This window comes from Puntigrus tetrazona, chromosome 3 (genome assembly GCF_018831695.1).
Source record: "Puntigrus tetrazona isolate hp1 chromosome 3, ASM1883169v1, whole genome shotgun sequence".
Lineage (NCBI taxonomy): Eukaryota > Metazoa > Chordata > Actinopteri > Cypriniformes > Cyprinidae > Puntigrus > Puntigrus tetrazona.
The window spans coordinates 22,466,527-22,491,364 of NC_056701.1; the positions used below are offsets into that span (position 1 = coordinate 22,466,527).

General features: G+C 36.8%; 1 protein-coding gene across 1 annotated transcript in view; it reads left to right on the plus strand.

The window, feature by feature from the left end:
• Nucleotides 1–24,264, plus strand: part of ppp1r9ba (protein phosphatase 1, regulatory subunit 9Ba) — a 35,389-nt gene extending 11,125 nt beyond the window's left edge. Inside the window, exons 3-11 of the mRNA XM_043228511.1 lie at nt 10,740–10,872; nt 12,075–12,195; nt 13,771–13,875; nt 14,904–15,039; nt 19,016–19,159; nt 20,061–20,114; nt 20,210–20,439; nt 20,582–20,678; nt 21,172–24,264. Coding sequence (XP_043084446.1) covers nt 10,740–10,872; nt 12,075–12,195; nt 13,771–13,875; nt 14,904–15,039; nt 19,016–19,159; nt 20,061–20,114; nt 20,210–20,439; nt 20,582–20,678; nt 21,172–21,225 — 1,074 coding nt within the window. The 3' untranslated portion in view covers nt 21,226–24,264. The remainder of the gene's footprint in view (nt 1–10,739; nt 10,873–12,074; nt 12,196–13,770; nt 13,876–14,903; nt 15,040–19,015; nt 19,160–20,060; nt 20,115–20,209; nt 20,440–20,581; nt 20,679–21,171) is intronic.
• The last annotated feature ends 574 nt before the right edge of the window (nt 24,265–24,838 follow it).

Here is a 24,838-nt window from a genome sequence, read left to right on the forward strand (position 1 = left end):
TGTACAAGAAAAACATACTGGAACTCAACTTCCTCCCAACCACATCATTTAATGAAGCTAGGCTGCAAAAGCAGCTTTAACAGTGCAAAAACTCTGATGTAACGATAATAACGATTGATTAACAATTTCGTAATATTTATTTTAAAGAAGATCCTTTGGCATTTCCTTCTGATGCATGGAACTGTTCAGTGAAGACGTGAACTGAATGTAATGCAGGTAACTGCAGAATGGAGAAGGTAAAAATTAATTATATTAGACATTAAAGTATAGTATACCCCATGAGCTAGAGCACAGCTCTCATCACGGTTGGGAGTTTATTATAGTTTATTTTTTTATGTTATTGTTTTTGTGCATATGACAGTTTGCATCATCTTAGCCATATTTTATGTAGTATCGGCCATGTTTAATGGACAAACCATGCACACAAAATGTGTTCTTGTAGCTTCGTGAGATTACAGTTGAACCAGTGATGTCACATGAACTATTTTAACAATGTCTTTACTACTTTTCTTGATCTTAAACGTATCGGTTGCGTTGCTGCCTATACAGGGTCAGAAGGCTCTCATATTTTATTAAAAATACTTTGGAACGACATAAGAGTGAGTAATTATTGACAGGATTTCATTTTTTGGATGAACTATCCCTTTAATAAGCAGCAAAAATATTTTGCAATTCAGTATGAACATAATAGGTTTTTTGATCAAAGTACATATTAATTAAAGACATTTTACATATATTTTAAAGAGTTTTGTTAACCAAACAGCTGACAGTAGCCATTTTACTTATTTTCTTTTTTGGCTACCGTCAACAGATTGGTTAGCACAATTCTTGAATTCTCTTCATCTTTTTTACTGAATGGATGAATAAAACTTCCATTTGGAATATTTGACAGTGAGTAAACGATGATGGAAATTTATTTTTTGGGAGAACTATCCCTTTAAGAAACACTATATCTCGCTTGTTGACTTCATAGGTCTCTACCCCAGTGTTTTCTTTCTTTACACTGCGATTAACGCTCCAAATCGGTGGCTTCGGCTTCCACATTATTTATGCATGATCTCGAATCTACTGGTCATGTTTCTCTAAATGTTTCAACAATACTGATCAGACTCTGAGCACCTCTCTCTGCCAACTTGTTTGCTGCGATAATAGATCCTCGGATGGGTTTCCCTGAAAACTGCAGTGAAGAGAGGCAGGCACAGAGCCGGAGCTGCTTTTCCTCCTCTGTTTCTTAACAATCCCATTTATTGTGATCCCGTCTTGACAGCACCGCTGCAGATTGGGTCCCTAGCTTTGACTGCTGTCAGTAGTTAAAGGGAAGTTCACCAAATAAAAATAGTCATCATTTACTCACCCTCGTGGTTTTCTAAACCTGTATGACTTTCTTCTGTGGAACACAAACAGTTGAATATCCTGGTTACATCCTGTTTGATTTCAATAACCATAATAATGCATGTTTTATAAGTAACCAAATCAGTATATTAGAATAAGAATCATGTGACACTGTAATGATGCTAAAAATTCAGCTTTGCCATCACAGGAAAATAATTGATTTAAAATATATTAAAATAGAAAAATCGTAATATTAATTTTAAATTGTAATACCATTTGTCAAATAAATACAGCTTTGGTGAGCATTAGAGACTTCCAAATAAATACAAAAATAATATATATTTCCACCCCCCAAATTTTAACAGTTTCTTTATTAGGTTTGGAAAAACACAAGGGCTACTAAATTTAAAAAAGTTTAATTTTAAGATGAACTGTCCCTTTAAATCGTGTCTGGATGTTCTGTAATGTGCCCAAAACAGACTATCTAGAGTTACTGATGCACAAGCCATTATTGCGTTTATCACAATGGCTTTAGTCATTCGTTCCCAAGAGACTGCATTCCAGCGCTCTGAATAGCAAGTCCTGATGTCAAGAGACTATAAAGCAATTACTTACATTTGTATGCTTGTGCTGGAAAATGCTGGAACAGCTGGTCAGTCCATAGATCAATATTAAGGTAATATTAGTGGAAGCAGGGCCAGTCATTGTGGCCTTTACGGGAAGCCCTGAAGGTATGCGTGTGTGACCATGATTGTTTTCCTTCATCTGGTAAGCCTGTTCATTTTCCTCAAACAACACTTGTATCACTGAAAAAGTAAGGTCTATACATCATCAGAGCCCATTACACTACAAGCACACCAAGTATGTTTACATGCATCTGAAAGCAAACTAAAGAAAAATTTTGCCTTCTAAACACTTTAGTTCTTTTAAACAAACATACTTTTAGCTGCCATGTCAATTCACCCATAATGCCTCAGTCACAAAGCAAACAGCAGCGAGTCAAGCAGAGGTCAGATGTCCTCAGGAGTCTCAGCCACTTGATGGGATTAAACCAACAGGTTGATTCTTAAGGATTAACAGTGTGTTTTGTGAGATTAGAGGAGTGCATACATAATCTGTAGTCTGTAAAATCCTTTGACTGCTTTTCATGTTTTCACTGGTTTTAATACAGCACTTCGAGATGAAAGTTTAAGGTCAGTTCAATTTTTCTTGACACAAATTACTATTTCTTTTTAGCAAGGACATATTAAACAGTAAAGACATGAGATTCAGCTTCAAATAAAAGCTGTTAGAACTTTTTGATTCATCAAAGAATAAAAAAAGCATCACAATTTCTTCAAAAAATATTAAGCGGCCCCTCATACTAAATAAAATAATGTAATAATAATAAATAAAATGGCAGAAAGAAAGATAGGTTTTAAAATCTATTCGATATTCCGATTGAATTTAGTTAAATATTCATAACATTTGTCAGTATTAATGTTGTTACGGATTTTTGATTAAATTCAGCCTTGAAAAAATAACTTAATTAAAATAAGAAAAAAAATTACAGTAATGCTGCATATTTCATCATTTGAGAGCTCTAGTTATGTTTTGCATAAGTTATTATGCATACGATTATTCTGCATAACATAGGTTTTGCTAGAAGATCCTGATCTCTGAAGTAGCCTCTTAAGTTATTTATGTTTAAATTGGAAAACTGGGTGCAAAGCTCCACATCCATGAGTGTTTTATGCTTGTTTTCTACGAATAGCCTTTGCTTCTCTTAACTCTACTGCAGAGCTCTTAGCTTGTGACTGAGTGGTTTCCTTCAAACACATCCAAGAAAAAGCCTACGTTATCATGCTCTTTCACACATGGAAACTTTTAAAATGCTGTATAATTGCTGGAATAATCTTGTCAGGTAAAGATGCAGCACTTTTCCTCAAAAGCAACAACTCGCCATGCTTTACACAAAGGATTGTCTGATAGTCTTAAGGTTTTTAATGTCGCAACGTGTACAGATCGTCTACACAACATGCAACAAATAAACCATTGCGAATAAATTTTTCACTGTGTGAATATGTCCTAATTAGCGATTAGAGATGTGTCGCTTGTTTTCAGTGTAGTCAGAATCGATGTTTATATTAACTTTAGCCGTGTTGCATCCCATTCCCATCATCGGCGCCTGGCATAGACACAGTGTAAACTGTGCGTTTTTTCACGCTTTGCACTAGACTATTAGTCAGACATACTGCCCAAGCCAAACTAATTTCAACAAGTCCTCTTCACACATGACCTCTTAATGGAACAATGTAATTAAATTTCCTGCGGAGGCGCCTACTGTCACTTTTTCCCTCAAATAAATGTGTGTGACCTCTCGACTCTGTCACAGACGAGGAAGGGTGAGAGCTGCAGGCTTGCTTTGGGGCTGGTTTGCTAGATGGATAAATAAATGGATGTTTGTATTTTAATGATGATTAGATGTCTTGGGGGGTTTTTTTAGTGGATGCTTGCTTGACGTTTATGCTGTAGAGGATAAACACTGTGATTCATTTTTAAAGAAAAAGAAGAGGAGGGGGAAACATTAAAGAATTTCTGGTGTTATGGGCAAACCAATCCTGGAAAGTGGAAAATGACACGTGGGTTGACATGCAGACCAGTATTGGTTGGTTGATTGATTAATTGATTAGTTGATAGATTGGATCCTCTTTAATCGATAGCACATAAATGAATGTTTTAGCCATGGATAGATTTTAAAGCTTTTTTGAGCTATGTTTTTCAGTGGGTCAGATAAATGTTACTTCTACTGCTAGTAATTAAGCTTTTATCATTGTTATCTTAATTTTGCCCAATATTTAGGCAAGCGGTTTTTTGTAAAGAGGAAGAAGAATTCAAGTTTACACAAAAGTGTAAATTTGTAAGGGGGTTAAATGCTAAAAGTACTGTTTTTTCTCTGTCAGCAAGCAATGCCCATTTTAAAGGACTATGTAGTGTTATACCCTGCTTGGTAAAGCTGTGATCATAATCAGCAGCTTCCTGTTGTCAAACTTGACTTCCTTGCTTGTTGGGTTTGTTTATTTATTTTCTTCTTTTTTTTGTGAAAATGAGTGAGAGGTCGCTTACTGTATCTGAGTTTTATCGCAGACCCACTTACATGCAGCCTGTAATTTTCAAATGTGCCTAAACATACTGATTTGCCGTGTTCAAAGTGCCGCTAAATGCAGTTTACCTTAATGAAGGCAGTGGGGTTTTTTGAGGGGGGTTTTTGGATCGTGGTTTGAAAAAATTAGTAGAAATGTACTTTCAGTAGAAAGACTGAAATAAATATTTTTTATTTAAACTATATTATTATTATTATTATTATTATTATTATTATTATTATTACTACTACTTATTATTGGAACACGATTTACAGATTTTATTTTATTTTATTGCAGCTGTGAACATTTTTTTTTTTAAGTTGAAATATTTTACTTATTATTATTCTTTAGTTTTATCGTAGTAATTTTAATGCTTCACTAACTTACTTTTGTTACTTGCTAAAGCGACATTTTCCAATTTTTATTTAAACTTTGTCATTTTATATATGTAGGTTTATTTTAGCTTTATTTGGATGAACAAAAATATCGCTTTTAATAAAAAGCCACAAATAAAACCGCAACACATGTCTGTGTCATAAGTCTGCATATTTCATAGATGTTCAGGACATGTCTGTATATATCAGACGATTAATAAAGGAATAAAGAACCGTCTACAAGAGAAGCACATCATTGGCTTTGTTATATGCAGATGAGTTAATCTGCATTAGATGAATATTAAGTTGGAAGGGAAATAATTGTTCAGTGCTGTTCTGCAGTGTCTCTCTCTCTCTCTCTCTCTTCTTGACCTGTCTGTGGGGGATACTGTAGACCACCCTGCAGCTGAATCACGTGTGTTTTTCAGGGCCGCAATTATTTGACAAATACAGGTTGCTAAGAATATTTGTCACAACCTTTCAGGGCGCCCGGGGGTTTCTCATGTGTGTCACCTTGTGTTAGTGTTTGTGAGTGTTTTTGTGTCTGTGGAGTGTGTATCGGTCTGCATGTAAAGACAATCTCCATGGCAACCAGGCGAGGAGTGTCAAAACAGTGCCTAGAGAGTGCCTGGCTCGGAGAGAAAGGCGTTAGCACAGTCGCTTGCTCAGAGAACAGCAAGAAATAAACTAGTGGAAGTGCTACAAACACACTTGTGTTTCTGTTTATTGTTGCACTTTAGTTTTTCTGCATTTATTGCATTGGGGTTGAATTGAATATCTGGTCTAGTAAAACCCAGGTTTAGGGTTTCGTTCAGCCGCCATTGTCTAAATGGACTGTGTCTGCAAAAAAACTGAATATTGAAATACATTTTACACAGGAATGTCAGTCTTGCTGCTTTAATTTATAGTAGTTTCTTACTATTACTATAGTTTTTTGACAAATGACCATAAAGCACACTGATAGAAGATAAATATGGCCTTTTTAGTGAAAGCAGACTGTATTGTTGGCAGCTGATTGGTAGAATTTGAATGAAGTACTTCAAAACCGATGTTATATGTAGACCATTGACCACCACATGATGATATTTACACTAATGTTTTATTAGTGAGTTATGATTAAAAACAGAAGTATGGTAGCTATTTTTATTTGAAATTAATTACATTATTACATTATTAAATGTAAAATTTCATTTAAATATAATATTCACTATACTATAATATTAAATCTGTGTTTTTATGCCAAAAATAGTAAGCTATATTTATGTTTAAATTGTGCACATATATATATATATATATATGTGTGTGTGTGTGTGTGTGTGTGTGTGTGTGTGTGTGTGTGTGTGTTTATATGTTTAAATATTCCCTTGAAAAACCTATGTTGGTCAACCATTACGTCTTATCTCCTCTTTTTCAATTACTCTAAATCAACACACAGTATGTTAATGTCCCTCAAACGCATCTGTGTGTGTGTGTGTGTGTGTGTTTGACTGCTCACATTCCAGGACCCTCCACATCTTCTTGTATACAGCTTTAGGTTCATGGCATGCAGTGAAGTGAGGGTTTGTGTGTGTGTGTGTGTGAGGGAGGAGAGCGGGGTACTGTAAAGCTAACACACTGCACTGTCTCCCTGCATACCAGTGAGAGTTTAGAGTGTGTGAGCCAAAAACACACAGTCAGACCAGCTGCATTCCACATGCACACACTGCAGATGCATGTCCGGTTCAGAGCTCGTATCAGCAGCAGCATCTGTCACCTCGTGTAATTTATTGTTCTCAGTGTCACATGCTTGTTCAGTATGGCAGATCTTTGAAGTAGCGAGTGAGATTTCTTGTCATTTATGTCTTTGATAGTGCGAATAATGACAGGAAATGAGCCACAAGACTCAAATGGTGGTAATATATACATTAGTGAGATGTATATCAAGTTTCAGTAGGTCGTAGGCCGCAGCTAATTTAAGATATCTTTTAAAATACTCTAGATATGTTTTTCCTTTTATTAAGCATGTGTTTGAAAGTTTTTTGGGTTTTTTTAGTAGTAGTATTCCCGATCCTTTCGGTGTGTTCACTATGTGGCCGCGTCCTTGTTTTCATTTGCATCGAAATAAATGTGGCGTGCGCTCTGACTGATGTCTGTGAATTATGTGGAGGGAGTTCGCAGAGGTAGCATGTGCGTTTCAGGAACACATCTGGCCTGTGAATTTCTGTCGTCCCGTCCAACATTCCTTCTGAGAGAGAGGTACAGAAAGGGAGACACACACCGAAAACAGACAGAAAGATGGAAAAGACTCCTAGCCAATGACAGACGACCCACAGATGCCACTTGGCATTGCACTGTTTGTATTGGCCTCTAAGACGCGAACGACCTAATCTCCCAGATCCCAGAATTCGAATACATGGCATTTTTATCTTGTTCATCTTCAGTCAGAAATTACGTATACTCTGATGCGGAATGAATGCGTTTATTATTATATACATTTGCAATGCGCAGGAGGCGCTAATAAAGAGAGAGAGCAGGGGGAGGGAGAGAATGAGAGGGGGGGTGGCACAACGATGTCATAATCACAATCGCCAAGCCGGGCCGTTGCCATGGAGACAGAGACATGTGAGCAGGCCGATGGCATTCACAGCGAGGGTGCTCCGACCTGCTGTTCACTTCAAGCACTGAGAGAGAGGGAGTATTTTTAGATAAGAGATGCAGCGATCTGCGGAAGAGAGGAGTGACCCAGTGAAGAGACGGAGGTGTGAGAGAGAAATAAAGCGGCGATGTGGTACATTCAAATCTAATCCTGATAGTTGCTGATTTTACCTAGTTTCTAGGTGGTCTAGATGGCTGGGTTTCAAGCTGGAGCTGGTGACCTTGGACCAGCACAAAACCAAATAAACAGATAAAGATTTAAAATATGATTCATGTTATAAAATCTCAGCAGCTTGTTTGGTATTGTCTTGTATTCGTTTCCCCGTCGCTCCGAAAATGGCAAGAGAAGCACCATAAACATTCAATATGAGTCACGCACTATATTCCATAGCTGCGTCTCAACTGACGCACTCCTCTACGCTCATATACGCTGTGTACATATGCACTATGTATTATATAAGGTTTCGTCATTCATAAATGCAGTCCGATAGCCCTTCCCTCTTCGGCACGTAATTAAAGCTGAGACATTTGAGTGCATTAAGTGTCACCCTTTTTTTGGTTATTCGTTTATCATCCGGGTGTTAAAAGTGCACTTTTTCTGTTTGGTATTCGTAGTGTTAACACACTGCTCACGCTATTTATGCTAGGAAACGTCACAGAACAGTGATTTGGGATGCTGCACATGTCATCTCAAGACATACGATAGCTCTGTGTAAGAAACAGACTCATGTCGATCTCATATCAGTGGGCTGTTAACCACTGTGACTAAATCATTTGAGTCAGAGAGTTCGGTTTAATAACCAGATCATCTTTTTTGAGGAAGTCCTTTTGAGTTATTCATATGTAGTTCATTCACAGAATTGTATATGGTCAAAATTATATAGACTTTCTAATTATGTAGGCCTATGGTGATTTTTAGTTATTTAAACAGCTCTCGTCACTATGAACTGTCCGTTTATCAAAAAATGAAAAGGAGGTGATGATTAAAGACATTTTTATTTTTGAGGTGGACTATTCCTGGAAATGAGAGGAATCGGAGAATGCAATGTACAGGGCGAGCAGATGAAAAGGGGAGAGATGAAATAAAAGGAAGTGAGTGGTTGCAAAAGACGAGCTCAGTAGGATGGGGTGGGCTAAGGAAGTTGACTTGGAAATATGACTAAACAAAAATGAAAAGAGAAGCTGAGGGAAAAAGTCAATGTGTGCAATTTTGCTGCATTATGTCCTGCTCTACCAAGCTACGATGTGCACAATTTTTTCACGAAAAAAGAAGTTAACAGCAGCACCAGCGGAGAGGCAGATGGGCAGTGATTGCTGTGTTACTCAGCCGCTGTCGTACATTTCTACCATCAGCAGTTTTTGATATAATTATGAGTTCCCACTGCAGTAGAGCATGGGAAGAGAATGAACCAGAAAAATAAATGAGGGAAGGCCTTTTTAGTCATTGATCTGTAAAACTATGCCTTGTTTGAAATAACAAAGTTTATGCCATCATTTTTTGCTCTAAATAAATGATTAACTTTATCTAAATTAAGCAACAAAAATGGGAGGAAACATCTAGTCAGATTTCGCCATGACTGTCGTGTGTAATAAGTTTATTTCTAAACTTGGGACTATTTCCAAATCTATCATGTAATAAAATGGAAAATTAAAACTAATAACAAAATTTGGCAATTAATAAATAAATCGCATGATATTACCATATAGAAATAATATACGAGAACAATGGCTGTGCTTCAATCGTACATGAGCTTAGTATCTTTCAGTTAGTGCTGTCAAATGATTCATTAAAGAAAAAATTTATTTACGTGAAATTATATTTTTTATTTATGTGATGAATTTATTCTGTGTATAATTATTATGTAAATATAATACATGTACATATATATACAAATAAATATATAATTGTATATACATTTAAATATTTTTAAATATAAAGCGTGTGTGTGTTTATATATACATAATAAATACTCACACTCATACATCATGGAAACAAATACTTTTATCTTGGATGCGATTGAATCACAGCCAGCGTTCTTGTATATAATTTTAATATGATAATCAAATATTAAATTACATATTATGTATACAAAATGCTTTTGGATGCAATAAATCACGATTAAACACTATTTTTAGCGTTTTTTGAACAAATCTGCTGAACGATTGTCTTGAGTGAACCTTTCAGTGATTCAGTCACCAAGAGTCTTGTTTTATTCCCAAATGAGTCTGCGTTTTTGACCAGATTTGTTGAATGAATAATTCAAGCGACTCATTCTCTTGTCGCTTGTCAACACTTACTTGGTAGAGTCAAATGAAAGAAGCGGCTTCCTGTATTTTGCTCTTATTTTACCACTCTGCCCTCAATGCTTGTAACATGGGCTTCAGAAAGACCGAAAACGGTATTTAGATCAAAGTTTATCCCAAACAGGAAGCTGTTACCACAAAATATTCAGCGGATGTACACAAGCGCTGCCTAAAGACTCACGAGTGATCTGTGCTCCTTTATATAGAATGGCACTCTTTTTTTCGGCTTACTGTTGTAGGTCTCAACTGTTATAGATGAACCCACAGTGATACACCCATATGCTGGTGCGGTTTCAGGCCCCGGTCTCTCTGACGGAGAACATGATGCATGACTGTGTCTATATAAACCGCTGCTTTAGCTGCACGGTTAGTAGTGCTCAAAGCTATAGGGGGGAAAAATCTTCACTGAAGAAGATGACTTACGCTCTGGACTGTTTTCCCAAAGGTGTGTAATTTCCGCTGGCTGTACCAAATGAAACTCTGAAATAATGGCTGTCTCCCGTACAATCCATCTGTCTGAGATAGTTTGGCGTGTTAGAGTAGCATGGCTCGGTTAGCGCCTGCTGGTAGATGTCACAACTGCACCATCTGGACCCAGAAAGCCATTTAAATAGTGCGTATTGTGATAACGCCATTGTTTTTGAAACGTATTCATTTACTCAATTCACTTTAAGTTCTGTTTATCTTATCACGAAGTGTGACTGCTGCACTTGTTTTCTATCTGCCGTTGCTCCGTGAAACAAACTGCACAAAACATGCAGCTCGAATATAATCCATATATAACAATATAGACCCTGTCATGGTGACTAACTGTATCTAAGCCCGAGTTTCCCGACAGCCGGTGTCAATTCATTCATAATTCTTGCAGTAATCGTCACCTGCTCTGTTACTCTGTGTGGACGACTTACCGCAACTCTTGCAACAATACAATTTCAGATACGCTATACATTAAACCTCGGCTTTGTTTTCCCAGGTCTTCACCACATACTCGAATGAGGACTATGACAGGCGCAATGATGAGGTTGACCCCATGGCGGCTTCGGCCGAGTATGAACTGGAGAAGAGGGTGGAGAGACTGGACCTTTTCCCCGTCGAGCTGGAGAAAGGTACTCAGTCTTTTCCTGACTAAACCATGTGTGTTTTTAGAGCCCGTGTGGTATGTTGTCTTAAGGGTCCTTAACTTCCTGTTTCTAAACAAACTGACTGAAGCAGCTTGTTTTGCTCTGTAAAGTAAGCAGCTTTTGCTGATTAGAAAATCGGAGGGGTCAGGCCCTCTCTCCTAAAGCAGTCTGGCGGTTACCATAGCTACCGTATGTGAAATATCACAGCGTAGACACAGAGGAGTTGTGTTCAGCTGTGCAGTTTTTATATTGCAATGGTAATGTTTTACATTAAAACCAAACTGGCTAAAAAAAACATTAGGCACAATATCTTTTCAAGAGGATTATTTGCAGTAAAATGTATTTATAATGGCTAACTAATTATAATCTTAAAATCTGCTCAAATGATTTACAGTTATAGGATTAGTCACACTAATTCCAGCTCATTATCTCAATATTTATTTATTGTGTCTAAAAACCTTAAAGCTCTTTGAAGTTTGCACATACAATTTCAAGAGAGTTACTGATTGCTTTTTTTGTTTTTTTCCAGCATTCATTATTTTAGATATACATTTTTGGTTTATTTTTAAACTTTATGTTGTTTTTATATTTCCATATAGCTTATAATTTATGTGTAATTTAGTTTTAATCAGTTGTAGCAATTTGGCTTAAACATTTTTTTAATTAATTTATTTAATCTTTGTTTTAATTTAATTTAATTTATTTATTATTTTTATTTTTTTATTATTATTTTTTTACATTCATTTTTTTTAACTTTAACTAGTTTTAATGTTTTAATTAAAGTTTTGCTGTAAGTTTTGTTATATTGATCATATGACTACCTACGCAAATAACAGAATTTGTCATTTCCATAGTATTGCATTCTTAATTTCTTTCTGGATAAAACTTTGAAAGCTTTCTGTCATTTTTACAATTTATTCACTGTTTTTATACATGTCATTAGTTATACAAATGTTTGCGCTGCTAATGAAAGTATAGTGAGCAGGGGCTGTCAAGCTCCAGACAACACAATAAAGCACCACTAAAAAGCCATATTCAACATCTTCTGAAGCTTTGCGGTGACTTTGCATGAAGAACATACGGAAATTTACTGCAGGTCTGAAATCCTGCTTGTACATCTACATGCTAATGCTTGATGTTAACTAATCGTGTGAGCTGTTATTAACACCGTGATTCCTTCCTGTCAGATAAAGACGGATTGGGAATCAGCATCATCGGGATGGGTGCCGGCGCAGACATGGGTCTGGAAAAACTGGGAATCTTCGTCAAGACAGTGACGGAAGGAGGAGCCGCCCACCGAGACGGAAGGTCAGAGAATTACAGCACACAAGTGGGATTTATATGGATTTGAGTGAAAATAAGAGTGAAAAGAAACTGTGATTCCTTTACCTTCTGTCCGTCTGTGCTACCAGACTTTCATCAGTCTGCAAAATGGATTAAACAGCAAAGTCACAGAGGAATCAGCAGACAAGCGGTGGAAAACGTGAGGCTGATGCTTTTAGACTAATATGAGACCATGTTTAAGCTTTTTGTCAGAGTGAAGAGTGTCCATGGTGCTGTTATTTATGAAACAGAACTGTTTTTACGCACGATTCACCGCAGTTTCAAAGAGAAATGTCCACTGAGTGGTGCTAAAACACAGCTTCAGTAAGTGAACCCTGCACATTTTTAGTACATGGATATAGGTATGTATTTTGGCAGTTAAGTTAACACTTCTAATTTATCTATTAGAAAATGCAACCCTAAACCTACCCGATAACGCATTTGTTGATGCAACTGTGCCATTTCAGTTTGCTTTTGCACAGATTTTGAGATGTTTTGTCAAACCGTAGCCTCGCTGGATTTAAACCGGAGCGGATATAAATATCCCATCATATTCATATTTTTTTTAAGTCTTTACATGACATTCTTCAAGTAAATGTGTAAAAATTACGCTGTAAGTTTGTGTAAAAAGGAATAAAAGGTGTCAGAGTTTTACTGCCTCTAGTGCTAATTTCTTGTGGAAAGTGCAGTGATAGATACATATTTCGTGTTTCGATAAAATAAAAAAGAGCACCCAGGTACGTTTATGCCATGAGACCAGGTAGGGAGTTACACTTGTCCGAGTGTTGGTCAAAATATGAGGGATAGTGTTTATTGATATATAATGAGTAGGATCTGACCTTGAGCTCCTCAGGCCCTGGAGTGAGTCGTGGAGGTCACAGAGAAGCTATTTCTGCCCGCCAAGCTCAAGAGGTTTGAAAAATAACAGCAGTTCGGCCGAGAGAAGCCCGCTTTTGCTTATGACGTTTATTGAGATTGCAGGAGATTCAGCGAGTGCTGGGGATCTTAATAAAAACTTATAACTGTAGTTATTTCTCTCCGGTCTCGAGTGAGTAGGTTCATGGTGCATTGCAGGGGCTTCTTTCTTGTTTTGGCGTGACAGTTAGAAACGGTCCACCTGGAGGCCACAGGAAACATACAAATCTAATAAGACAATGCTGAAGTGAGTCGTCTCCACACGTGTGACAGAAGTGCTCAGATACTGAGATACTTAGATACTCTCTGGCACCTCATTGGTGCTCCTGCTGTCTGTCAGAGGTACATCTGCCTTGGCAAACCGGCTCTTTTGGATGGGGCTGGATCGTTTGACTTGTTTTATGACTGAGAGGATCGATCGATCATTTTAACGGCTTGGAATACGAGAAGAGGTTTAGTTAAGTGAGGCACTGATGCACTTCTGCTGTTGGTCATTTTTCAGACCGAATAAATGACTCCTTTGGCGTTGTTATTTCTTTTACACGTACAGCGATGAGATTGATCAGTATCTCGGCCCAAGATGTAGCAGCCATTTTACCAGTGCGCTCCCTGAGCTCTTATCCTGGTTATTGTTCTTCTCGGTAGGATCCAGGTGAATGACCTGATCGTGGAGGTGGACGGAACCAGTCTGGTGGGCGTGACCCAAAATTTTGCTGCATCGGTCCTCAGGAACACCAGCGGCACGGTCAAGTAAGGAAATATATTGAAAATATATTTGAAATATTTCCACGTATATATTTATATTCATATAATTGATATCATTTATAAATATTTTCAATGTATAAATAACATATTACTTATTATATTATGTTATATTATATTGTTTGTATAAGATTTGGGATTTTTTTATGTATTTTTATTTACTAATTTATTTAGTCAAAACACAGTGAGTATTATTAAACATAAAATAACGGTTGTGTATTTAAATGTATTTTAACTATTTTTTCTTGTTCTGGCAAACTTATTCCATTCTCCAGTGTCACATGATGCTTCAGAAATCATTCTGTTTTGCGAAAATGCAAAATGTTGTTAATACTTTTAGGAAACCTTTTTTTTCTAAAAGAAAGAAAGAAATGTTTTGAAGTCACATAAAAGTTAGTTATTGCTTCCTTTACAAAAAAATATACAATTTCCAAAACACTTTAAAAATGCATTAATTAAAAAATATATCTTCAGAGGCTGATCAAACTTAGTGTAAATGAGTCCAGTGTTCAAAAATTAAAATTAAGGCTTTTAATTTCCCTTTATTTAATCCAGCATTATCTTCTATCATCTGATTTGGTATGAGATACATCAGCTTGCTGCTAACGCCGGTCTGAGCCCCGTGTGGTTGTATGTAAAGTCATGATGAGGGATTGGAAGCTGTGGCATTTCAAACAGGCTCACGCATCTGCGTCCTGTTTTCTCTTAAGCTGCTCTGGCCAGGCGTGGATGGTGCTTGATTGTAGTGCGAGGAAATGGAAAATGTGATTAATAGACGAGGCTTAAGCCCAGTGGGAGAGAACATGTTTAATAATAACTTTTGTTTTTGTGGAATACTTCAGCGCAGAGACGACTGGCAATCGTTTGCTTTTAAATCTCATGCAGTTAAAGGCTTTAATGCTTTATAATGCAGGTCTTTTGCTTGCTGTAAATCACGGCCCCTGAAAACAGCACAGAGCTCACTGACGACTGGTTCACTGGCTCGTGTCTGATTGGCTGGTGTTTGTGTGTGTCAGGTTTGTGATAGGCCGGGAGAAGCCTGGGGAACAGAGTGAAGTGGCCCAGCTGATCCAGCAGACACTGGAGCAGGAGAGATGGCAGAGGGAAATGATGGAGCAGCGCTACAACCCCTACATGGAAGAGGACGAGGAGGTAAAGCTTCAACAGATACACCATCAGACTAGTTTGTGACTAATGCAGATTGAGTGTAAGTAACATGGGATTTAACGAAATGAATATATACACTGAGTGTTTCAGAGTGAAGCGCAGCACTGTGTTCATTTACACATGAGCAGCTCGTGGTCTTCACAGCAGCTACGAATGGTTTGGTTTGCAGTAAATGTTGCTTCACACACAAACTTCTCTGCATCTGCTCTGGGTTTGGGTGGCTTTAACACGCATTTGGAAATGAACCATATTGAGAAGCGTTCGTCAAGCTATAGTGATTTCCTGTAGTTTTACATCAAAATAAAGTTTAGTAAAAATGCCATAAGCAGTTGAATAATATGAAAAATAAAATGATAAATTAAATGAGTATTTAAAAAACATTTTCAAAGTGGAACATTTAACTTTTTTTGCTTTTATTTAGTAATTTGTGTATTTTAATTTTGTTATTATTAGTTCTGCCAAAGATTTATTGAGATTAATCACATCCAAAATAAATGTTTTTGTTTACATATATATATATATATATATATATATATACATATATATTTTTATGTGTGTGTCTATATATTCATACACATTTTTTATAACTATATTAAATATGTTAATGTAATTTTTGTCTTAAATATATACTGTATGTGTGTATTTATATGTGTTTGACAGCACTATTATAATAGTTTTACAGCCATATTCATAACAAAATTACAGAAATGTGTAGTACTGCAAACAAACAAGCAAACAAGCATGTTTTATCTGTATTTCAAATCACTAATCTTTAATCAGAAAAATTAAAAAAAAAAAAATCCACAAACCCATGCAGCCCATTTTTGTTTAAATGTTTCCCAAACACTACATCACATGAGTTTTTTTCACCTATTATTTGCAAAGATTTCATAAAATTACAGTAAATATTTTGCCAGTCACTGTGAAATGTCTGTTGACACAAGCTTTTCTCATGCACACCCAGACAGACGCTGTATTCTGAGGAAAGCTTCATCAATGTCATTGATTCACTAGGGGTTTTTCAGGTGGCTAGACTTTTACATATTTATTCAGAATACCTTGATTTGAAGCAAGATTGAAATATGAATAAAAAAATAATAGTTTTTTTGTTAATATTGATGCTAAATATATTTTTAAATGTAGATTATCTAGAAAATCAATTATTTTGCCTCCAGTTGACTGACACTGGATTGCGTATGTTTCATACTCCTTCGCACCACTGGCCTCAGATTTCATAAGTTGGACTGGAAATCCTAGTCAGTGTCATACTTTTGCATAACATTTGCTGATGGCACAGAGCAGATGAGAGCTGGGGTCAGGGGCTTTCTTACAGACACAGAACCTCTGTAGGGCCCATTTGCATTGGGACGAGTTTTAAAAGACTCATTTGTATTTCAAACAACCGCTCTTGATTCGATTAATTCAGTACTAGTTAATATTCACAAAGGCTTCATGTTGGTGAAAAGGAAAAACCTCCCGTGTTAAGAAATACTTAACACAAATATTGCACTGAAACCGAACTGTAGGACTGAGAGACGGTGAAAGCGAGGTGAAGAGTCAAGTGACTAATTTCAGATAATGTTTTCTTCAGAGACCTTAATCATACACATTTAGTTCTCCGCAACAGCATGTTTTTCCGTCTATAAAATATTATTTTCACTTCAGTATGTGAACAGATTTATGGGAGGGATGATGCTCGACCTTGTTCTTGGCAATGCATTAAAAACACCTGAGGTGTTCACTGTTTTTATGGCATGTTTGAAATGCTCAAAGCTTATAAATCAGGCTGAATTGAAAGAAATGTTTTTCTTAACCGTTTAATTGCATTAATCTAGCCGTACCCCTTAAATGGTGCATTATTTTTCAAGTGATATTAGGTTGAACGTCTCTTCACCGAGACGCTCTCTCAGAATCATAAAATCTGAATAATTAGCTCTGTTTTAAAGCGCCGCATTGCTTTAACACGTCCATGCTGTACATCCTGTCTCATAATTGTCCTCCACACCTACCCACATTGCCGTGCCGTGAGGGGACTGATTAATAATTCAGATGTTGAAGATTCACAGTTCCCGTCGACGGTATTCTTGGAGATCTTGGGTGCGAAAGTAAGGGCAGAGTTTCATGGCAGCGCGTCTCGCGGCTAGATTTGCCAGCTCAGTGCCCTCTCAGCGCGTTCTCCTCCGCAACACTGAGCTCACGTCAGTCTGATGTTGTTTTAACGTTTGAGAGGTGCCGAAACAGACAGTTTGTCTGCTGCTTCACCCACATGGCAGAGTTCAGACCGATGCGTGGACTTGGGCAGAGAGAATGACAAATTGGACTCACTGAGATAGAAAAATACATTTGTAAATTCAGAAGCCTTATCCTCTGATATGTATAAGGAAAATAATACTTTTATTTACTAGTGACAGATTATATGGATCAAAAGTGACAGGAAAGACATCTATAATATTAAAAGGCTTCTAGTGTTGTCCATTTTAACTTTTATATTTACCAAGGAATCCTGAAAAAAATGCATGTAAGAAATGTTTCTTTAATTAATCACCTAGGGACTGGAGTGATGATGCTTTTCGAACACAGGAATAAATTATATTTTAAAATGTGATAAAATGCAGAAGAAAAATGAAATAATATCACACGATCTTACTGTCTTTATTACATCTTTCCATCACATAAATACAGCTTTGGTGAATGTAAGACACTTATTTAAACAATTATCATTTTTAAAAAATATTAAGTAAATTGTCATATATATATATACAGTATATATAAGATATAATATAGGTTAATATTTAATTCATATTTTTATATTATATTTTTATAATATGTAAATGCATTTATAAATTATACTAATCACATAATAATTTATTAACAGTGCAGTGTTATGCAATTAATTAATACGTATATATGAATGGGATTTATTAATCTGAAAGATCTCAAATCTATGGCCAATATATTTTGTAACTCAACCTGAAAAACCCAACCTTTTGCTTTTATATTTTTGCAATTTTACAATGTATTTTTCTAAGAATTTTCTATTTAATTTGTGTGTCATTTGCTCAGTGACAATTACAGTAAAGGACATTTCATAGAGCATATATGTCAACCTTACCTTACTTAAAATATTATAGTAATTAGATTTTCACTCTTTTCTTGTAAATTATAGTTTACTCTATGCTGAACTTATACCAGCCTACAAAATAGACAGATCTCAAAGGCCATTATTAACAAAAAATGTTATATGTGTTAACAGCTGTGGCTGTTTGCCTGATAAGAGTTTACACTGAGCTCACAGGAAGTCATTGTCCCAAGGGGAAGTCCATTGTTAAAGGGATGTTTGTGATAGTGGTGTATTTGCAGTGGCTCTTAGGGAGGGGTGGGTGTACGACGGCCTTTTGAGGTCAGAGTAATTGCAGTTTTAGGATGTGGAGAACATGTTGGATGCTTTATTGCAGATGTGTTGGGGCATGCTTTCATGGGGATTGTTGCTCAGAAATTCCTAGGAGACTTTGTATGTTTGTTTATGGTCCAAGATATTCTCAACAACTCTCAAATCATTTCAAATGCGGCACATCAGTGAATCACATGGTTGCAGTTCTTTCAGTTTGCTTTTATGTGCCTTTGCCTCATCTTCCTGCAGCTGCAGAGTCAATTCAAAATGGTGGTTGGCCAGTCACAGGGTTTTTTTTTTTGTTTTTTTTACAATGTCCTGGCATGTGCTTTCCCTTTGATCCAATTGGTTTTTGCCTAGCTTAACTCTGACATCTAGTGGTTAATGTTTCTAACGCATTGAAAAGCTGAAACCAGTACTTACCCAAAGAGATTTAAGTCAGGAAAGAGTATTTTGCTTCAAAATCCACAAATTAATTAAGGCCAGATACACGAATCTCAGTTTCGCTGCAAAGCAGTATTTATCAACATCCATCTCTCTTTCCTTTCTCAATTTCTTGTCCGTGTTCAGACGGGTGAATATGCCACGGATGAAGAGGAAGAGATGAGCCCCATGTTTCCTAACGCCATCGAGGTGTTCGACCTGGCAGAGAATGAAGACATGCTCTCTCCTGTGGAGATGGACCCAGAGAAACTTCAACACAAGTTTAAGGAGGTCAGTGGGACACATAAGAAAACTTGTGAAGCTGACCACACATAAAAATATACAGACCTATTCATGCCGGCTTTACTTCTTTTGATTTGCCCTATGAAAAAAAGCTTTTAACTGTGTATTTATTTATTTTACATATTTCACACTATGAAGATGTTGGTCTGTATCAGCAATTGTTATTATTTGTTTTATTTTTATTTTTACTTTCAATAAAGGATTTATAAAAGGTTATATGTATATATATATATATATATATATATATATATATATATATATATATATATATATATATATATATATATATATATATATATAGAACATTTTATTATTTCTTAGACAAAATTTCTAAACATTTGTTTGTGAGATTGAAATATAACCAAACTATTTTAAAACAAACCCAAATTATGTTTTCTTTTTGTTTTACCATAAATAAGGAGTGTAAACACTAAAAATCTAGTTGTAAAGTTCCTTGTTTCTTTCTGATTATTAGTGAAATTTACTAGCAATTCATGAGTGAAAATTGTTTCTACAATTTTTTTTTATTGTAGGTATTACAAATCGGCTCTTTTGTTTGTTAATTAAAACAATATACTTTACTCTATATCTCAAATGAAAAAAGTATTGAAGAATTTTAATTGCAATTGTGCCAAAAGCATTTGAGAAAAACATACCATTATATTGTATATATTTTATTTGTCTTTATATTTTTTAACTATATACTATATACAATTTTTTGTAAATAAAGGCTTGAAATGAATCGCTTCCAAATTTAAATATTGAAAATGCTTTTATCAGTACGATCCATAAATTTAAATATTAAATTAATTCAAATATAATTTACATTTCATTTGAATTGTTTTGCAGATATTTATCTGTGTGTGTACATCTATCTCTGTGTCTCCAGCTCCAGATAAAACATGCAGTGACCCAGGCTGAGATCCAGCAGCTCAAGAGGAAGGTAGGACTTTTAAGGTTTTAAAATAATGAACATTTGTAAGAGATCGTTACACAACCTTTATTTACCCTTGTGACGATCCCTCCGTCTCTCTCTAGCTGGCTCACGCGGAGCAGGATAAGCTGCGCTGGCGGATGGAGAGGGCTCAGTTGGAGCAGACGGTGAGAGAGAATAAGGAGCGGATGGAGAAGTTGGAGGGCTATTGGATGGAGGCTCAGAGCTTGTGCCAGGCGGTGGACGAGCACCTGAAAGAGACGCAGGCGCAGTATCAGGCGCTGGAGCGCAAGTACAGCAAAGCCAAACGCCTCATCAAAGAGTACCAGCAGAAGTGAGTGCAGGGCATGTTACCTAAACCAGGATCACAACACAGAATAAGCATGCGATTGAAGGAATCAGACAACACATGAAGTGTGATCTAGCGACAGGGTTTAACCCATATGTTGTGCATATGTTTGTGTGTCTTAATGCAGAGAGATCGAGTATTTGAAGAAGGAGACTGCCCAGCGCAGAGCACAAGAGGAGTCAGAGGCCAGCCACAAGGTGGAGACAGAAAATCTCCAGGAGAAGGTGCGTTTGGAAACCAGCATTTCCAGAAACAGTTTGCTCTTTATTTGCTCACACACTGTTAGGGATGTAACGGTCGACTCATGGTGCGATACAGTTCACAAAACTGATTTCACCATACGATTTTCTCACAGTTTTATATAATGCAATATATTTATTATATAAGAATAACATGTTTTTTTCTTAAATATATACGTGCATGTGTGTGTAATACATAATAAATACACACAGCACACACACATATTATCTACATAAAATGTTTTTTTCTGAATGCGATTTAATCACAATAAATCATTACCCATCATTCATTTTAAAATAGAAAGCAGCCATTTTACATTTTTACTTTTTACGTTTTTTTATCAAATAAATACAGCTTTGGTGAGCATTTGTTGAACATTTCCAAAAATTATTGCATTATTGCAATTATTGCAGTTATTTATTGGAACAGTAGTATATGCATTTAAAAATATAAAAGCATTTGCTGTTTCTCTCTCAGATTACCGACTTGGAGTCAAAGGTTGGTGCTCTGAAGAGCTTGGAGCCGTCGTAAGCCTTCCTCTGTGGAAAGACGGAGAGAACGACAGAAACGCCTTGAACTCCGCCCACTCTACCCTCCGACCACATTTTCCCTCCATGACCTGAAGAGCCTGACGAACTACAGGAAACATGCTGAGGGGATGTTACCGGGGACAAAGATGGGACAAAACACACTGTACCAGACGCCCGAGGGACGTCTAGCCATCAGGAGGCCCTTTTTATAGTCATTTAGTCACGTTCTCCATTTCTTTTTAAGCGCCCTTAAAGGTATTACGAGCCTCTCCGCTCTCGGCAGGAATGTAGAACCTCTTCGTTAATAAACGTTCACTCAAATGCTTGCAGGAGAAGAACGAAACGGTTGCCGGACAAAGGCGGCACGGATTAATAAGTGTGGGATGGGAGCGAGAGGCGGCCTGTATAGCATCGACTGACAAGAGGACTGTTTGTATATATTCTGGCATATATTTAAATATTAAAACCGCTTAAGCAATGTGCTGGGGGGGAGGAGATGGGGGCAAGGGCTTTACTTTTCACGTCTAGGCAAATAATACAGCGAAAACGGTCCATTTTTGCATGGCAACAGAGAGAGTTTTTTAGGACAAAAATGGGAAAACAGGGTGTGAGAAGTGTAATCATGTAGAGTTAGCATTCAGGGGCTTCTCATGTTTGCTTTCTGTCGTGTTAATGGAAGTAGAACGAATAGGGGCTTGCGAGTGATGCTTCTTCACAGGAGGAGCATCCCTCTGTGCTTAAACTCCAGTGCTTGTGGTTAGTTGGTGCGGTGCTTGTCTGCACTGCTCAGTGTGCCTCGGTCAACCCTGCAATGTCGTGTTACTCTGTGACGTGACAGAGTAAGACCTCTGCATCAATCAGAAATATGGCCTTGTTTTATTGCTACCCAAAACCTTTCACCAGCCCTCTCTGTTCAAGCAGACTTGTAGCGTGTTTACTCCAATGTATTGGTCTCCGGAGGCCGCAGTAAGTGCACTCAGACTGCGCTGCGGAGGGCCTAGGAGATGAAGTTTTCTGCTTAATTCCTTCTCTGTCTGATGGACGTGGATTGATTCAGTATTATCATTCCATACACGATCACGTGGAATCTCCTTTTAGTTGCTTTGTGGTGTTACAAGCCACTTTCGTCTTCGTTACGCTGTCTTAAATGTGTTTTTATTGTACTCCTGGGAAAACTGGAATTTTGAAGCAGGAATTTGAGACTTTAATTATATGCCACCTTTTTAAACTCAAATCCACAGATGGGCGCAAGTTAGCATGTTTGAGATACTGAGCCTTGTTCGCAGGACACGAGTCTAGAACGTAGATGTGAGATATATTCGTAAAACCACTCATGGGGGCCATTCACACAGAACCAATGTAAACACGTCTCAGCATTTTTTGGAAGGGCACAAAAATGTGTTTTGAGACGCATCCACTAAAAAAATACACTATATTTTTAAGTAGAACTTAGTTTTCATTTAAGCACAGTATTTTAAAAACGGTTTTCCATGTGCTGCAAAAGCCGCAAGACCTAAATGGTCAAAGGCAACTGAAAAGTAGAGCAGTGAAATGCAAAAAAAAGGCATTCTGTGTGAACCACCTACATGCAGATGTAAGAGATGGTTCACACTGAATGCGCTGCTTTCTCCTCTTTTTTTTCTTGTAAATAACACGAGCTTCCCATTTTCAAAAAAAGCGTTTGTAAACAACGCCCTCCGTGTGAACGGCCCTCAGTCTGTGGAGCGCAGATTATTTTCTGTAGTTCAATTGGGTAGTTGAGTCCTGTTCTCTGGGCCTCTCACGTCAACCGTTTTAACGAAAGAGAACCAAGTTGTTTTTTTCACATGCCAAAAAAAAACTCTTTATTCCTGGCTCGGTATTGAAAACCTTAGTATTGAAGTTCTTCCCGTTTCGCTCCCTAAAGTGTTTAAGCGTTGTTCAGCTTTTTACGAACTGTTCTCGTTTTACATGATTGTTCATTTTCATAAAGTTTTAGTATTTTTTTAATATTGAAAGTCGTTTTCTGTTGTACATTGGTTAGAATGTCGATCAAGAAACAGGGTACCGCTGAGATACAAACGATGATAGGGACATCTTAAAATCATTCCACTTTTGAATGTCAATCATCCTAAAATGCAGTTTATGTGCGACTTTCGTTGTCATGGTCACCTAGAATCATTTTTCAAGCAAGCGAGAACAAGCACTGACTGGAAACGATTTTCTCGCTCCATTAATTAGGGGCCTGTTATCTCAGTCGTACTGCTCCTAATTCGTGAATCTCTTTAACCCTTTAGCCTAACCGAGGAAGCCCACTGAGTTGACAAGGACCTTATTAACAAAGATATGAGAAACAAAACGGTCAAATTTGTTGTGTATAGTTCTGTTTGCTGAAATATAACGTGGACGTCCAGACGGTGGCGCGGTCGAAACACGGAGACGTTCATTTCTTACTCCCGTGAGTCACACTTGTAGAAACGGGCGAACTGGGTTATGGTGGAGGTGACGGACACTTTGAATCTTTTAAACGCTTTTAAATTTCACATTTTAGCTTAGCTTAGCCTTAGCTGCTGCCTTTAATGAAATGAATTTGCTTCCATGTACAGGAACGAGCTCTGTGTTTTCTCCTCACTTGCTGGTGTAATAGTTAGTTCCTCTTTATTTTTGGTGTCCTACGGTGTATTCAAATCTAATAATAAAATGAGTACAAAATGACGTTTAAAGATGTTGCTTTACAGTGTCGTCAAACAAGCAGCGACTTCTTGGATCTATATTGGAGGGCGAAAGTGTCTACAAATGCCACAATTTCTAATTTTATTGCGATTGCCATAATTATGACATTAGCGCATTTGTCTGACACCTAACATAAAGCAGGAACAACGATTTTGGTTGTTTTACGAACTCGACTTCATTTCCTCTGTGCTGTTTAGTTCCTTTTTTTAACCCTGCCATGTAAATTGCTACAACATGAACCAGAGGAAGATGTTCTCCATTTGAAATAAGTGTCATCATGTTCAATAATTGCATAAGTACTGTCATAATAAATGCAGAAGTGTGCTGAGCAAGTATGACATTTTGTCTTTTTTTTTTGTTTTGCTTTGAATGTCTATGCACGAGTTACATCGCTTTGCAATTGCTTTTAAGTTTTTATGGTAAAATGTATTGTTTAATACAGCACCTAGCGATATTTCTCTATAAAGGACATTTTCTGTCCTTTACTAAAACAATGCAAACAACACAAAAACTGTGAAAATACAACAATTGCTTATTTCTGCTATTTTGCTGTTCTATATTAATCGCATCCAAAATAATTTGTTTGCACAACGTCCCAAAACACTATAGAAAATGTAAGGAATTGAATGGTTATAAAGGAAATTGTATTGGTTTTATGTGATGGATTCTATTGGTGGGACGTTAAATCAAAAACACACTACTAAAAGAACTTTGTAGTCGTTTTACTGGAAAAAAGTTAATAGTTCAAAATGGTGTTTTAATTTCTGTGATGGTTTGCACATACAATATATATTTACGAATAAAAATATTTGCATGTATATTCCATTATACATATTCTACGTAAATACATTTAATATATAAACAACATATTTGTCTAAAAATATATACATGCATGCGTTTGT